We start from the raw sequence: 17,051 nt of genomic DNA on the forward strand, positions 1-17,051 counted from the left end.
ATCTCCTTGTGTTTTTGCTACCTTGCTTCAGATTAATGTGTTTGCTGTGCAGTCTTGAGCGTTGCTTCCTCCCCCCCTGCCTTTGGACCTGCCTGCCTGCTCCCTGCTCCCCGGAGCTCTCTCACTGCATCGCCATTACCCTAAAACGGACCTCACATCACGCCACCTGCATCCACGCACTCCTTGGTGACTTCAGGATCCTGGGACCTCGCACCACCTCGCACCTTTTTGAACATTACAGTCTGTTTTGTTGCACTTTGAACCAGAGTGGAGTCGTGGATTTGGGTCCTGATCCAACACAAACCACAACAATTAGATCTAAAACCCCTTCACTCTCCACTGAAACGTGAATAAGAAGAATAAGGAAACCTCTAAGAGACAGTAGGTCACCCAGGGGCAAGGTGTAAACGGCGTGTCTATAATTAAAAAAAAACTTGATACGCATGAAAGTAAAATCATTCTACCTCGTTTAATTTTCAGATGTAGAGTGAAGATCTCTTGAATGCTGGTAAAGGTAAAGGGACGCTGCAGCTACGACACGTTATCGGATCTACAATCCGACATATTTAAAATCACATGAGTGGCACTTCATTGTCTGTGTAATTTGTCTTTGTGGACTGTGGAAATGACGCGTGTGTGGGAGTGACGCCTGATTTGATCGGCTGTGAATTAAACTACAACATAGTTTTATTTTACTGAGTCATGGCTGGGTGCCCTCCAGCCCCTCTGTATCCCTCCTGATCAGGCTCATAAAGGACGCTGTTGCTGCCGTGTTTCCAGTGCCTCACTTCACTTTCCTAATAAATGTGCTGATGAAGGAACGGACCACTCAGACAATCAAACGGCTCATCAAATCGTCAGTTCATCAAGTGCTCAGAAGGAAAGGAAATGTGCATGCAAATGATGTCACTGCGTCAAAGCAATGTGATTCTGTATCAAGTGGTTATGAGAGCTATCAACGCCTTTTTTTTTATTATCAATTGTGCAAGTTCATTTGCAGCCACAGGGCACACCACTGCCTCCAGCATTCAGCAGACACACACACACACACACACAGAATGAGTATTGAAAGTCCTTCTCACCTTTCATCATTGTTGTTTCACTGTTTCCCTCCCTGAAGTCGTATATGTGGGAACCAATCCTCTCCTCCTTTGATGCTCTTTCTCACTTCATCGGAGTGACAGTTGTAAATCCCCTTTTACTATTTTTCATTCAACCATTTCTAAACTGAACTGTTTCGTTTCCGAGCACTTGCAACTGATTTCCGAATCAACTCGCTGAGGTCGAGCCAGCATGATAGGATATGAACCACAACACAATTGGGATCAGATTGCTCCACCACAGTCATAAATCACAAATGTGCCTTAAAGGGCTTTACATTCTGTACAGTATACAACACCCTCTGTCCTTTGACCCTTTCTGCAGCTACACACACACCTGAACACACTCCCTAAATGTTTCAGGCGGGTCAGAGGGAGGAATCGTTAGTGAGAGCAGAGATCCCATCAGGAATGGTACAACTGAAGCATCAAGCCCTAAACCATCATTTCTGCTGCATTCATCACATAAACACCTACTTTTACATCATATAAGAAAGCATCATTCATCTTCATCTTCAACCGCTTGTCCCTGTCGGGGTCGCGGGGGGCTGGAGCCGATCCCAGCTTACGCCCAATGTCAGCTGGGATCGGCTCCAGCCCCCCTGCGACCCCGACAGGGACAAGAGGTTGAAGATGAATGAATGAATGCATGGCTGTGCATCCCTGGCTTCAGTTTTTTTTGCCTGTCCGTGAGATCCAACAATGAAACTGTATGGAACAGAACCAGTAGGCTGCGTATTTTAGGTGCGTGGTAGCTCTGTTCAGATGAAAAGACAAACCCTGTCAGGATCCCATGGGAAAAGGACTATGTGTTTCCTGGGAGGAAAACTGATTTTACCATTATTTTGGGGGGGAAAGAAGCAAAATAATCAAACATCTTACCTCACACATCTGAATATAGCTGTAGCTGCTTCGCCCAAAGTGTGTGAAGGAGCGTTATAGCAGGTCTCTTCTTCCTGCAGCTGCTCCCAGTGAACCACACACACCAAAACAATAACAATATCTAATGTAAGTAAGTAAGTAAATATGAACAAATAGTGCAAAAACAGAAGTGACCTTAGTACAGACCTTGCATGTTTTGGTGTGACTACATGGAGGATATTGAGTGAAAGCCTGTAAAATATTCAGCGTAGTATAAAATATAAGTATCATTATTTATGATAGAAGTATTAGTAATAGTATAAGTATTAGTATAAGTGCTATTATGGTTTAGTTCTGCAGAAAACACATCAGATGTCTCAGAGTCACACCAACTTTGGGTCATTCCGAAAAACACATGCGTGGGCGTGGTTTAACGTCATGACGTATGACGCATTACGTAAACCGTTCGGCGCAAAAATTCAAACGCTGAACAGGAAGAAAAACTACAACTTCCTCTGGTGCGTGCTCTGTTTCTCTACAATACATTTTTAAAACTTATAACGAGACGTAATAAAGCCACCTGGGATATTAGACATTTCGAGGTTCGTTGTGTTGACCAAGTAAGTATTTTAGTAAAGCTCTTGTGTGTCAGTAAAACAAGTTAGCTAGTAGTTATAGTCACATCACGTCTATGTAGCTAATGCTAACCTGCTAACCGAAGCTAGCTTTGTTTTGCTTACGTTAAGTAGCATGTAGCCAGAATTAGCGTGTAATAGCTACGTGTAAGCTCGGGTAACGTGTGCTTTTTGGTTGTTTTGCTTGGGTTGAACGTGTCAGATATTATTAGAAGTGTAAAATAGCGTTATATTTATAAAATAGTTTTAAAGTTGAGGCTGTAAACACGCTGGAGTCCCTTTTGTTTATGTGCGAGTGTGCATTGCTGCCATTATCCTAAATCAGATAGGATGGTATTTAAAAAGATCCACAAAGCAGCACTTACATAAACAAACATGTATTATAGTACTGGCATCCTCTGTGGGTGGAGAAGGTTGGTGGAATAAGGTAAAGGAGATGGATATCGTTGATATTTAACATGAGTGCCTTTAAAAGGTCGACAGCCAAGACTGAAACATATCCAACCTTTGTCCAAACGCATTAACTAAAGTGTTCACCTTTCCAGAAAACATGGTTTCATTTCAAACCCTCATGGGTTTATAAGACATCACCATATAATATATTATATTTAAAATACAGATCATTATACAGCTCGATCTCAAGATATTCCTTCTTCTTTCCCAGGCTACAAAACTCCCCTTTTTTATATTCCTCGAATCAAAATAAATTAGCATTAATGGAAGACATTTTAGTAAAACAAAATCATCATAAACTGGGCAATAAAACATCAAATGAATCTCATTCTCACCCAGGTCACACATCAAACAGAGCCCATCTTCCTCTGGGGATCATTGAACCTGTCCGAGCGTTCCTGGGCATAACTGTGCACACAGTGATCTTTGGCCTTTACTTAAATTATAATTTACAGGGGGCTCTAAACTGTTACACTCTTTTATTAAACAATATGTTCTTACTTTTGGTTTGTCCCATATGTCAACTGACCTTTTATGTTGAACCCTATGAAACCTGGGTTCAGCAAATGAAATCTCTTCAATGTGACAAAGTAATTTGTCTCATATAAAATATAGATTTTAGCTCCTTCACTCGGGGATGAACCAGCCTGTGATCAGACGTCTTAACAAGTCTTTTCCAAAGCCTAAGCATTTCACATTTATGCCTGATGTTGGGTGGTTCTCGTCCCATTTCGCCAAAACTGGTGTCAGTTTATGCACTCCCAAAAACATTATAATATATAATATTACTGACTTAAGCATGTGACAGTCAGGATTCGTCTCCTATGAGATTCTGAATCTGTATGTTTACATATGGCCAACTACTGTATCAGCTCACTGAGGAGCAAGGGGCGTCCAACTTGGCTTTAAAATTCAACTGTACAATAGAAGCAAAAATATCTTAAATTATTTGATCATCACAAGTATGTTTCCATGATCATATCAGCTTTTCTATACTTTGAAATACAGAATAAGCATGATACTATATTGTTTTCTTGAAGGTGAACCTTTGTCAACATGTGATCCTCTTTGATTGTGTGTTTATCCGTCTCCAGCTAAGATGAGTGCAGCCTCCACACCAGTCTCCCGGATACATTCAGGATGGGCGGCGTCCTTGAAGAACAAGGGCGTGTCGTCCCCTGCAGCCTGCAGCACCCCCCTGCTGGCAGCCTTCCCCGGCAATGATGATGAGCAGGAACGACGTCAGCGCAGGAGATCAAGGGTCATTGACCTTCACAGTGCCAATGACTCTTCCTTCAATGACACTGGGTCTCATAGGTACGCATGTACGCTTACGAACAGGCTTTCGAACATGACTTTGATGATGACTTGGCATGTAGAGTTGGTAGTGTTTGAGCAACTTTGATTTCTAAAACAGTTAAATGCTAGAATCAACAGCCAGTTTGTGTCTGCCAGCCCTGCAATGTCGCTTCAGAGCTCAAAGGTAATCTCATTTTTGTATGCAGTGTGGCAGGGACTCCTGCTGCTGTGCCCAAGCTTTCAAATGCACAGATCTCCGAGCATTACTCCACCTGCATAAAACTCTCCACTGAGAATGTGAGTATATGGGCTTTTTCAAGTGTTGCTGTTACGTAAGACAAGGGGGCAAAATTCAAAGATGAATGCATTTCTTTCTTTCTTTCTCCTTGGCAGAAAATCACCACCAAAAATGCCTTTGGTCTGCACCTGATCGATTACATGGCTGATATTCTCAAACAAAAGGATTCGGAGGTCACAAACTTCAAGGTTTGAGTTTTCTTAATAATCTACTTTATGAGCTGAAGTCTTTTAACTTTTGACTCAATGCAATTTCAGTCAAAAGCAACTGGACTTGGTTGTTTGTCAGGAAGACGTTTCCCCTCTCATCCAAGGGCTTCATCAGTTCATGTACACATCTGGGACTAGACCAGGACCAGGCTGGGACTGGACCAGGACCAGGCTGGGACTGGCTGAGTCTGGTCAGATGCGCACATGAACTGAAATTTTTGACAGAAATTGCTTTGAGGATACCGATGACCTGGAAAAATGAGAGTATTCACAGGCTTGACTTTTGACTAAACTAATGAAGCTGAATCAGATGTCTCATACCTTTTCTGGCCTGGTTGGATAAAGTGCTTGCAGGTTGTGTTAAAGTTTTATACTTTTAAAGGTCTTAAATCTTGTGAAGTAGAGCACTAGAGTCTTAAATCATGCTGTCTACCATGGCATTTTATCTGATGAAAAATAGACGCACTTATTCAGATAACGTCTGCAGCATCATGGGCTAAAGAAGCTGTACGCCAAATACTGTGGGTTGGGATTGCCTCCAAACAGCATTATTTGCCAGTGTATAGGTGTGTGTATAAGTGTGTATGGTGTTTGCATTTCCCCTTAAGGCAAATTTGTGATTTGTTTTATTAGGTGTCATAAATTAAATTAACTTGACCCAACAATTGTGTTTGTGTGTCCGTCCTAAAGGTGGCCGCCGGCACTTTGGATGCCAGTACAAAGATCTATGCAGTGAGGGTGGATGCTGTTCATGCTGACGCCTATAGGGTATTGGGTGGCCTTGGGGCCGAGACCAAACCCGGAGAAGGTGAGAGCCTCAGCAACGTGATTTCCTTTTACTTGCATGTGTGTTGTTGGACTTTTGTTTGAATACACTGAATTATGCTGGAGCTAGAATGCAGGGATATGGGCAGTCCTACAGACTGTGAATCTTGTTCTACCCACATCGTTCCTGTATTTGAAGTTGTCTGCTTTTTGTTTCTCTCAACCTGTCAGACGCCCAGAAGGGTGGGGACGAAGGTGATGAAGGGGCTGAAGCAGTGACGGCCAAGCAGGCGAAGAAGAAGAGACCCCCTAAGAAGACAGTAGAGCAGAACCTGAGCAACATCAATAGCGCCGAGTCTGAGAGGAAGTGTGAGGTATGGTGTTATAGTACCTTTACATAACAGTATCTGTTCGAATGACACCCCTCCCATTTCTAAACATCTAAACCATGGGTGTCAAAGTGATCCAGTAAAGAGCCGCCTCGCTGTGGCTGCAGGTTTTCATTCCAACCAAGCAAGAACACACCTGACTCGACTTACTCAATCACCTGAACTGTCTTCACACAGTTGATTTGTTGGATCAGGTGTGTTTTTGATTGGTTGGAATGAAAACCTGCAGCCACAGCGACTCTTCACTGGATCACTTTGACACCCATGATCTAAACAATCAAAGCACATGAAGCTAAATTGCTTCCAAAGTTTAAGTATGACTGGTTTTTGACAAGAAATGAAGCATTTAAAAGGCTATTTTGAAATGGTGTCCAGCACAGTGCTCACGCCACATTAAACACACCATGGCTACAGTTCATCACTTCCTGCAAACTTCACCGCGAACAGTCAGGGTGAAACGGTAGAATAGAAATACTTTATCAATCCCAAGCTGGGAAATTGTAGCAGTATTACTGAAGCCTATAACCAAATATCCTCTGAAGCCATCAGCACGTTGTGGTTCACAACAGAGCCCGTTGGTAGCCAGCAGGTGACTAGTAGCATTATCCCTGTGTCACCCGTCTTTCCTCTGCTCCGCTGTGTGCTGAGAGTATTTAGCGAGACTAGCAGCAGAGCCTTCGTTGCAGCCAACTGCGTTTCTGAACGTTTCTGGTGTTTATAACCCTCACAGTATCATCCTATACAGTCATGTCATCTAAATCGTTTCTGTGTGATATTTTCAGGATATATCTTTTGAAGTTTGCAGTTTTGCTTTAAATCAAAGTATTTGTATGCATGCATGTAAACAGCCAGTGTACAGCTGCTCTATAATTACACTTGAAACTGTTGTGTTGATTTTGCACTTAAGTTATTGATAGAACGAGAAATCACTCTGTACTTTTAGTTTCTCAGGTATTTCCTTTACACAGGAGCATAAAAATAGGCTTTACCATGTGGTTATTTCATATGGACTATTTATTGATTTACCAGAAATTGTGGCATATGTTGTTATGGTATATCATTGGGTAGGAAATTCCCTGTCCATACTTGTGGATTTACGTCGCTCACCGGCCAAAAAAACAATGATTTCTTTTTCTAATATATGTTTAGTCTGTGTGATATTTGTTGTTTGTATATCGGGAGTTTTGTAACAAAAAATATTTATTAAAGTATTTCTGATAAAAGTTGATTTTGCACACGCTGCAGTGTAACCACAGATGCCTCTACACACACCAGACTGCTCAGACATTCACGTTCTCAGCTGAGATGAAGGCACAGCACTGCAGTGTTTCTGCGTTTACACTCGTTAATTAACATGCGTCTCTCAGTTTAATTAAAGCGATTCTTCTTTTGAAGGATTATGTTTTTCTAGAGTATTGTTTTCCAATCCTTAAATTGAAAAGGCAAATAACCCTAATGGCTGGCTAATGGCTTCCATATCCTTGTTTAAACCTTGCAATATCCCTGAAGTTAAAGCATATCATTCTCTCATTGCTTACCACGCCATAATCGCCTTATATCCGCTGACTTTCTGACTGATGATAAGTGCATGTTTGATGATTCAAATAAATTATCAGACACGGGTCACTTAGCTATCATCTTGGGAGCATCAGGAGATGTATATCTGGTCTCCACTATGAACGCCTCGCCTCTATATACCCGACAAATCCTCACGCTCAGATAACATAAATGAAGGACATGTTACTTTGGAGTTGTATTTTTTGACTTCAGTGGTGTTATCATATGACTGTGACCGTGATCAACTGTCCTTACCCACCCAGGTGGACCCCATGTTCCAGCGGATGGCCTCATCCTTCGATGAGAGCAGCACGGCCGGGGTCTTCCTGTCCGTTCTCTTCAGTGAGAACAGTCGCTGCGAGCTGCTGTTTCCCTCCCACATGACCCTCCTGCAGTCCAGACCTTCATACTCTCCTCCCCCTGCACAGGCAGTCCCTGCATCCCCGTTCATGGGTAAAAGCCATTAACCATGCCCAGAAATGTGTTTTCTTTCATTTACATAAATTATGAGTTAGTCATTAAACAATGTCCCACTAAGTATTTGTCTGAACCGTAGTGCCGCATAGCTGTGTATCGTCTTCTGAGCTGTTACTCAGTAGAAATGCCAAACCTTCATGTCTCTTTGCTGTGTTTCTGCCAGCCGGACTTCAACGCTCCCAGGAGGAGAAAAGCTCCATCTGCCCCTCGCTGCAGGACTTCTCCTTCACTAGCTGGAACCCTGAGCAGGTCAGAGAAACCATTTAACCACCAGGTCTAATACTCTAAAGTATTCTGACGGATGATTAAATATTTCTCAGTTTATTAAACCAGCAACTCCTCTTAAAGTTTTTCACCTTTTGAGCTGGAAAGAAAATGATTTCAAGCTGAAATGACCTGTCCAGATCCAAAATGTATATTCTATAGTTGCAACAGGTTTTAAGAAGTTTACCTTGTGGTCCAGCAGAGGGTGCTGGGTCACTCTCATCTTGACCTTTTGGAGGACACAGGCGAGCAAAGCCATGCTAAAAAGTACTTTGGTTTCTGCACTGGCACTACACTATATGCATTCAAATGGATTAAAAACCTATTATGTTCATTCAACATGACTTGACTTTTTGATGGAGTGGCAGTCCTGATCTTCAGTATGCCGACACACATGCTAATAAAATGCAGTTATTCTTCCCTGGAAGAAGAAGAAGCCGGTTTCAGTGAGAATCCCCAGACAACAACCTTGGTGCCCATTAATTAAGATATTTTCTCGACACCACTTTTGGGCCTGACATGCCAAAGAACTTGGCCAACAACAAAAAACAACGGCTGGTAGTTCATTCATTCATCTTCAACAGCTTGTCCCTGTCGGGGTCGCGGGGGGGCTTGAGCCGATCTCCCAGCTGACATCGGGCGTGAGGCGGGGTCCACCCTGGACAGGACGCCAGTCTATCACAGGACACATAGAGACGCACAGAGACAGACAACCATTCACACCTACGGGTGATTTAGAGACATCAATTAACCTAACACCTGCATATCTTCTGTTTAAATGTCAAGATGCTACAACGGCCACCAGGAATCTTCCTTTGGACTGTGTCTTAGGATCCACTGCCTTACACCCATATGGTCTTATTTACAGACAGTAACTGACTGACTGACACTGTGCGTCTCCTTTCAGACCATGAATCAGCTCCTGGACAAGATGAAGCAGGGCGAGCATGTGTTTGACGTGAATGCGGAGCCCGCGCCGGAGCCCGAAGAAGACAATTGTCTCGACTTTGACGCCGACTATGAGGAGGGACAGGGTGACTGTGAGGAGAAACACAAGGAGTACAAGGAGGGTTGTGAGGCGTCTGGCTCTGGCTCTGACAGAGGGAGGTAAGATAATGGATTGTAGGGCAGTCGAATGCGATATTTGTCTTCGGCTTATAGGCAGAAGAACTCTTCCTTTTACCAAACCGGATCTCATTAATTGATTTGTTTCTGTTGGGGTTTAGTATATCTTTACAATAGAATAGAAATACTTGATCCCAAGCTTTGAAATTGCAGTAAAGTCTCCTTTGAGACCAACAAAAGTTCCAGGCAAGGTAGTGGGTTAAGTTTTCAACCAGCAACAATCACTATATAGTCTCAGGTTCAGGTTTCCGTGTGTCTCTTTGTCTCTTTTTTGTACTCTTTCTTGTTTTTTTCTCCTCGTACTCTCTTTATTCTGTTCGTACCTTGAGTTAGGATGAGAGAATGTAAATAGCCTCTTCTTAGTGTCTACATAATCTTGCAAATTTGAAATGTAAAAACAAAAGTAACTGTCTAATGTCTGTGATCACCAGGAGAGTAGGTATTACATTCATCAGGCTGTACTGAATGGGTCTGAATCTAACTCTCACAGCCTCTGTTAGAAAAGGCTGATTAGTGTCTATGTGCTTGCTGATTTGAATGGTTTCTCACGCTGGTGTGACGGTGTAACAGGGATGTGATTCCCATCGGAGAGGGAGACATCACCACCATGTGTCTGCAGCTGTCCTCTGAGCCCAGGGAGTATTCCTACTTCAGCCCCAGGACCATGTCCACGTGGGCTGGACCCGGCTACTGGCAGTTCAAGCCAAAGCACAAGTGTGAGTGAAAAGCATGGTTGACCACATTATTATTAGAGACAACTGACACCTGGGGGATAAATGAGGCATTTCCTCCAACAGCCTAATGCTGGTCCTCCCCTGCTCGATGTGTGCAGAGTAACAATTATCTGCCTGTCTGTTTTCATGTGCTTCACCTGCTGTAGTGGACCATTTGCCCGACAAGGAGCCACGTAAAAGAAAGCCCAAGAAGACCTTTGAAATAGACTTCAACGATGATGTAAAGTTTGACACCTACTTTCGCACCACAAGGGTAAGAACCCTCACACGCAGCATAGTTAGCAAGTAACACAATCTCACTAATTAACACATTTTTTAATTAATTAAACAAACATGATGCAGTATATTGTTAATTAGCGAGCTTTAGATGTGCTGGACTTTTCCTTTTGACAGATGTTTGGCTCCATTGGTCTTTTACAGTCCAAATCTCTAGAGACATGAAATTAAAAAAGCTTGTGAGTTTAAAATGTGTAGGAAAACCCAAAACAGTCTTTAGTGTATCTGACCTGTGTCTGACGTTGTCTGCTTTCCCATCTTAGGCTGCCACTACCAACAGCAAGTCCGCCCTCAGTGCAAGCACTAAGAAAACAACCCTGCCAGCAGACTTCCAGTTCCCCCCAGAGACGCTCTCCCAGCTCAGCCTCAAGCCCTCCAACTCAGTGAGCCTTCACTACTCCTGTCAGCTGACAAGGCCTGAGTATCTGTAACTGAATACAGAGTTAAGAATGATCTGTGTATTGTTTCTTTACTCTAGTTGAGTCAAGAAGGTCAGAAGAGGCTCTCTGGAGAGCTTGGAGAGGGCATCGGAGACTACGACTACAATAACGCCAATGACAAAGCCAACTTCTGTCCAGGTCTTGAGGTCTGAACACTTTCCATTTGATTTTACTGTATTTTAACAGACATTCTCTATCGAAGGAGTAGGGGGTGAGTGGTAAGAGTTTAAATGTTTCTCACTAAGGGCACACTCACACTGTCCTTCTGCACCGGGCCAAAACAGGTTTTTCGGGTCAAGCCTAGTGCGTTTGACCAGTGTGAGTGCAACCGCTCTTCGCATAACTGAGGCCAGCTGGCCGTCCACAGCCCGTCTTAGAGAGGTGTGCTTTTGTAGAGCGCTTTTGCACATGTACGAGCACGAGCGTGCGCACATGTACGAGCACGAGGCCTACAACGGTTCTGACGTCATTTTATGTGCGCCTGTTGGGACATAGAAAATAGAAGGAGGGACCATGCGCGGACATTTAACAACAACAATGGCGGCGAAAGGTTCACGTTGGTGTGATGTGGAGGTGGAGTGTTTACTGCAGGACTGGACAAGGACCCTAAAGCAAAAGGGCGCGGTGCGGAAGGACAGTGTGAGTGCGCCCTTAGTGTGGCCAGATTCGTACAGCATGGCTCTGTGTCTGTGAGATACCCGATGGATTCACAGGATACTTTGAAGAGAAAACTGTCTCTGTCCCTTCAAAGTAACTCGAGTCCAGCTAATTAAGTGTGTGAGCATGGAGAATCTTTACGCCGCACAGAGATTCATCAGCCTACGCTCTTTTTGATGCACTCTAATTATTTTTGGCTGCCTCTGAACCGAATATAGTACTTGAAGGGAACTAAACTTTATCCTTTGTCCATTTCTTTGTCCATCTTCCTCTTCAGGGGGGCGACAGTGATGATGATGTTGAAAGGTTTGGTGGTTCGGACGATACACTGCCTTCAGGTGACAGTCTACCTCTGACCTCGAAAGATGTAGAGTGCGTCTCAACGTATGGGGAAGAGGATCTGGTGCCTGTACCCCACAGGGTGAGTAACAGGATTTTAGTGTAGGGCAGTTGATGTTGGTGTGTCTTGGCTTTTTGAGACAACATCTCTCTGCACAAAAAATTCTATAATAATATTTGTATGACACATTAGGCAACTTTTCACCATAGTGCCTACAATTACAACTACATTATATCTCATCTTCAACCGCTTATCTGGGGTCGGGTCGTGGGGGCAGCAGCTTTAGCAGGGGACCCCAAACTTCCCTTTCCCGGGCCACATTAACCAGCTCTAACTGGGGGATCCTGAGGCGTTCCCAGGCCAGTGTGGAGATCTAATCTCTCCACCTGATCCTGGGTCTTCCCCGAGGCCTCCTCCCAGCTGGATGTGCCTGGAACACCTCCCTAGGGAGGCGCCCAGGGTTCATCCTTACCAGATGATCCTGAACCACCTCAACTGGCTCCTTTCAACGCAAAGGAGCAGCGGCTCTACTCCGAGTTCCTCACGGATGCTGAACTTCTCCCCCTCTCTCTAAGGGAGACTCCAGACCCCCTCCTGAGGAAACACTTTTCACACGCTTGTAACTACATTATACTCCCTGAGAATTCAAAATGTCTTCCTTACAGTATAATTGCAGTGACATCACTATCATTACAAAGTTACCTACATCCATTAAAGTCGCTAACTCTGAACGCAACAAAACAGTTAAAGCCTGAAGGTTGTATGTATTAGTCTACTCTTTAAGAACTGGACTGATTTATAACTGAAGTTTTACTTTCCTTTTTACATGTCTGTACTTACATTATTGATTGTTTTTTAGGTCAACAAGATTGAGATCAATTATGCTAAAACGGCGAAGAAGATGGACATGAGAAGACTCAAGAACAGCATGTGGACTCTTCTGACCGACAGCCCAGAAAAACCCACAGAGGTAAATTACACTGATGGACCGTATCAGCTTTTTTTGTCTGCAGGTTTACATGATGATAAATTCATCAGTGTTAGCTTTGAAACTCTACTCTTCTGTCAAACAAACAATGAGCCAATCAGAGCTTTAGCTGTGTCTTATTTTATTCGTTATGCTTTAATGTCTCAATGCAGGAAGCGGACACTGTGGAGAAACCAGAAGTGTGTGGGGAGAAAGTCTTTAGTCAGACCACAAAGACGCTGCTTCAAAGGTACCAGCAAACCTCCTGCCATGCCTCCCAGGGAGCAGCACTAATGAGGAATAATAATGACTGAAAAGCACTCCACACAAGAGCAGGGCATACAAATATATGAGCGGATTTTCACCGTTGGTTAATCACGGTCTTTACTTGGATATGGAAGTGTCCATTTAACCCATGGACTGAATATAAAGATGGACAGTGTGTCTCCACTTCATGACATTACATTTATTCATCTGACCCTTTTATCCAACGCAAAGTGCATTCAGCCATGAAGAACTAACCACAGCAAAGCGACTTTGAGAGCTACATTTGAGACATTTTAACAATATACATGAATATACTTGATTCATAATCATTTCATCATCAAATATGGACCAAGGTGCAGTCAGAACAGGGGAGTTTTCGGTCTGCGATGGAAGGTAAGTAGGGTTTCTGCTAGAGTCAGGACAACAAACCGATTTTTCTGGGGGTAAAAAGCCGATTGGCAGTAGCAGAGCGTAGTGGATGGGCTAGGTTCTATGTTTGGACCATGTCCTGGATTTAGGAAGGGCCTGAGCCATTCGCAGCGTGGTAGGCAAGTACCAGTGCCTTGAATTGGATTCAAGCTGCCACCAGGAGCAGTGTAGTGCGGGGGAACTTTGATAGGTTGAAGACCAAAGCGTCTGCTGCATAATGGATGAGCTGCAGAGATCAGATGGCACTTGCAAGCAGACCAGCCAGCAGGGAGTTGCAATAGTCTAGATGCGAGATGACAACAGCCTGGATCAAACCCCGCATTGCCCTCTGGGTGAGGAACAGACGCTTCCTCCAGATGATGTGGGGCATGAATCTGCAGGAGCAGGTTGTCGCAGCTACGTTGACAGCGAAGGACAGCTGGTCGTCCAGTGTCGCCCCCGGGTACCTTAGAGTCTTAGAGTAGAGAGAGAACTCTGCTGTATGATGGAAAACGTCTTCCCCGGAAAGAAGAGCGTCTCCGTCCAGATTGAGCTTCAGGTGGCGTGTCAACATCCACTGAGAGATGGGAGCCAGACACGCAGAGATTAGTGCTGCCAGTATAAACAAGAGAACAAAGAATAAACAACTAATCCAATGGAGGGATTTCAGAACCAGAGTAATATGTTCAAATTTACGCGTATGTTCTATCAGGCTGCTGCATTTTGAATGAGTTGGAGGCGGCCTATTGATTGTTTGGATAATCCTGCAAATAGAGCGTTACAGGCGTCTAACAAGCAGAAGCATTAAGCAGAGAATTCCTATGTTAGTAAGTTAAGGCACTGAGCTCATGCTGCTAAGGTCTCTTCTCCAGTGTATCTACTGTGTACTCTTGTGAAAAAGAGTTACATCTGCAGAATGACATTACATAGTTTAATAAGTGTATGTATAGAATCTGGTCACAGGGAAAGTTTGCACCATTTGAACCCTGCAGTGACACTAACACTTCATTTAAGGAGCTAGGTTTGACCAGCGTGATTGATGTAAAGTGTATTCTCTCTGTCCCTTCGTTGTCGTCCAGGTTGCCCAACACGATGGCTCAGAACCTGTCGGTGCCTCTGGCTTTCGTCGCTCTGCTTCATCTCGCCAACGAGAAGGTGAGTTTTGTTCTATGTCTGCGTGTTAATTAGGCAAAAAAGAAACGGCATTGTCGTATTGGTCAAAGTTGAGAGAAACAATTATTGAAATAAAATCTAAAACTAAGAATATATAATAAAAGAACAGTGGAAAATGTGTAGAAAGCAATAACCGTATTTTCCGCACTATAAGGCGCACCGCATTATAAGGCGCATAGAACAGACGCTAAAGTCGAGTTGTTGTCAGTCAGACCTGAAGGGTAGATACGAGTTGGTAGCCTGCTAGACGTGAACACAGACTCAAACTCAGCACGAGGAGGAGGTCGGGGTGGCAGACGGGTCGAACGAACACACGGCTTTCCAAGTCACCTGAGTTTTTGTCCAAGTTTTAGGTTGTTTCTAGTGAACTGACGTCTGACGTTGTTACTTCTGTGACGTGTTTTAAGCCAATCCAGGATCTTTCTGGAACCCTAACTACCGTATTGTCCGCACTATAAGGCGCACCACTTTATAAGGCGCATAGAATAGACGCTCCAGTCGAGGCCGGGGTCACGTTCTGCATCCATTAGATGGAGCTGCGCTAAAGGGAACGTCAACAACACAGTCAGGGGAGGTCGTCTTGTTGCTTCCTCCACTTCCGCACCATTGATTGGTTCATGTTCAACTCTCTGGCTGCTGCTCTATTCCCGTGTTCTTCTGCGTGACTAATGGCCTTGAGTGTAAACTCTGCGTCGTAAGCGTGTCTCTTAACAGGAGCCATTTTGGGCTCTTTACACAAACACACACATGGAAATGAAACGGCACGCTTCGCGCAGTCGTATTTCTCAACATGCACCGCGCGTTACTTCTTCTACGGGGAAAATAGAGTCGGCGGCTGCTCACCGTAGTTGCGAGACCTGTTGTGGCTCAATATTGGTCCATATATAAGGAGCACCGGGTTATAAGGAGCACTGTCGGCTTTTGAGACATTTGAAGGTTTTAAGGTGCACGGTACATGTTCAGTCTGGAGCTTTCTACGTCTTACAAACATGAGTAACTGAAATGGTCTCTGTAAAGGACCTTGGTAGTTACTGCGGCAGAGGTGCAGTGGAAGGAATATCAACGCGTGGTTGCAAGGAAATTACAACTATGTATGATATGCTAAAACTCGATGGCTACATATTGTATCAAGACGGAGCCAGGTGGTACAGATTCAACTGAACTATCAACATTTACGTCTTCCTGTTTCCTGAGAAATATGCAGTATATTTTTGTTTTTTTACAGAATTTGGAGCTGGTGAAGGTCGACGACATGTCAGATATCATCATCAGACAAGGACACTGAGGAGAAACGAACGATGGGATGTTGTATGGAAAATCGCTGCTTGTTTCTACTTGCTCATCTCTGTTACTCTTCCCTATATACTATCTAATGTCTCTCTCTTTTAGATTTCATGTGTTTTTCAATTTGTAGAAAATACTGTATAAAATAAGGAACTCTCCCAAACTCACGTCTGCCTCTACTCCTTGAATAGCTTTTACCTTTTCCTGTTATTCTGTACTCTCGATGCTCCTTCTCTGTGTAGATATTTGTCTCAACCACGGCACAAAACATGTTTATTGTGACACAAAATAAAAGCCTTTTCTAAAACGTGCTGCAGAAGTTCATTCTGAATCGTTAAGCCTTTGAACCCACACTTCAAGGTTTCATTCGCCTAATGCCTGAGGGCAAGTAGTCCAACATAAAGGACATAATGGATTATTTTTAGCTGCTTGTGATTCAGAGCAGTAAAGAAGGCGTCTGACGTGACAGCAGGTAATGAACCGTCTTCCCAGGTAGAGGTGGAACCGGTCGGTCAGGGCCGGTGCAGCTGGCTGGGTGGGACTCTGTCTGTCATCACTACGTCAAGGAGCTGCAGGACAGGGAGGAGTCACTCCGTCAGCCGAGAGAGACAGAGGTCCCAACAGTACTTTGGCAGAGTTGAGTTCACTGTCATTGATTTATTTAGTCATGACCCAAAGAACCAGGTCGTGGGTCCAAGCGTCTGAAATGTGTTTCCTCAGGAGGGGGTCTGGAGTCTCCCTTAGGGAGAGGGGGAGAAGTTCAGCATCCGTGAGGAACTCGGAGTAGAGCCGCTGCTCCTTTGTGTTGAAAGGAGCCAGTTGAGGTGGTTCAGGATCATCTGGTCTGGATGAACCCTGGGCGCCTCCCTAGGGGGGTGTTCCAGGCACGTCCAGCTGGGAGGAGGCCTCGGGGAAGACCCAGGACCAGGTGGAGAGATTAGATCTCCACACTGGCCTGGGAACGCCTCAGGATCCCCCAGTTAGAGCTGGTTAATGTGGCCCGGGAAAGGGAAGTTTGGGGTCCCCTGCTAAAGCTGCTGCCCCCGCGAGGAACCACTTCCTGTTACCTGTTT

The 17,051-nt window shown here is 44.2% G+C and overlaps 1 protein-coding gene across 1 annotated transcript; it reads left to right on the forward strand.

Annotated features, from left to right (window-relative positions):
• The first annotated feature begins 2,469 nt into the window (after positions 1–2,469).
• ncaph (non-SMC condensin I complex, subunit H) lies at positions 2,470–16,092 on the forward strand. The gene is made up of 18 exons (XM_083912315.1): positions 2,470–2,581; positions 4,144–4,366; positions 4,555–4,645; positions 4,742–4,834; positions 5,546–5,663; positions 5,852–5,994; positions 7,830–8,019; positions 8,207–8,292; positions 9,215–9,414; positions 10,003–10,148; positions 10,313–10,419; positions 10,706–10,825; positions 10,921–11,028; positions 11,817–11,960; positions 12,739–12,849; positions 13,020–13,096; positions 14,601–14,676; positions 15,920–16,092. Exons 2-18 carry the CDS (start codon positions 4,149–4,151, stop codon positions 15,977–15,979), a joined length of 2,088 nt encoding a protein of 695 aa, XP_083768441.1. The 5' UTR covers positions 2,470–2,581; positions 4,144–4,148; the 3' UTR covers positions 15,980–16,092.
• Positions 16,093–17,051: the final 959 nt, after the last annotated feature.

Source organism: Echiichthys vipera, assembly GCF_963691815.1.
Source record: "Echiichthys vipera genome assembly, chromosome: 4".
In the NCBI taxonomy this organism is placed as follows: domain Eukaryota; kingdom Metazoa; phylum Chordata; class Actinopteri; order Perciformes; family Trachinidae; genus Echiichthys; species Echiichthys vipera.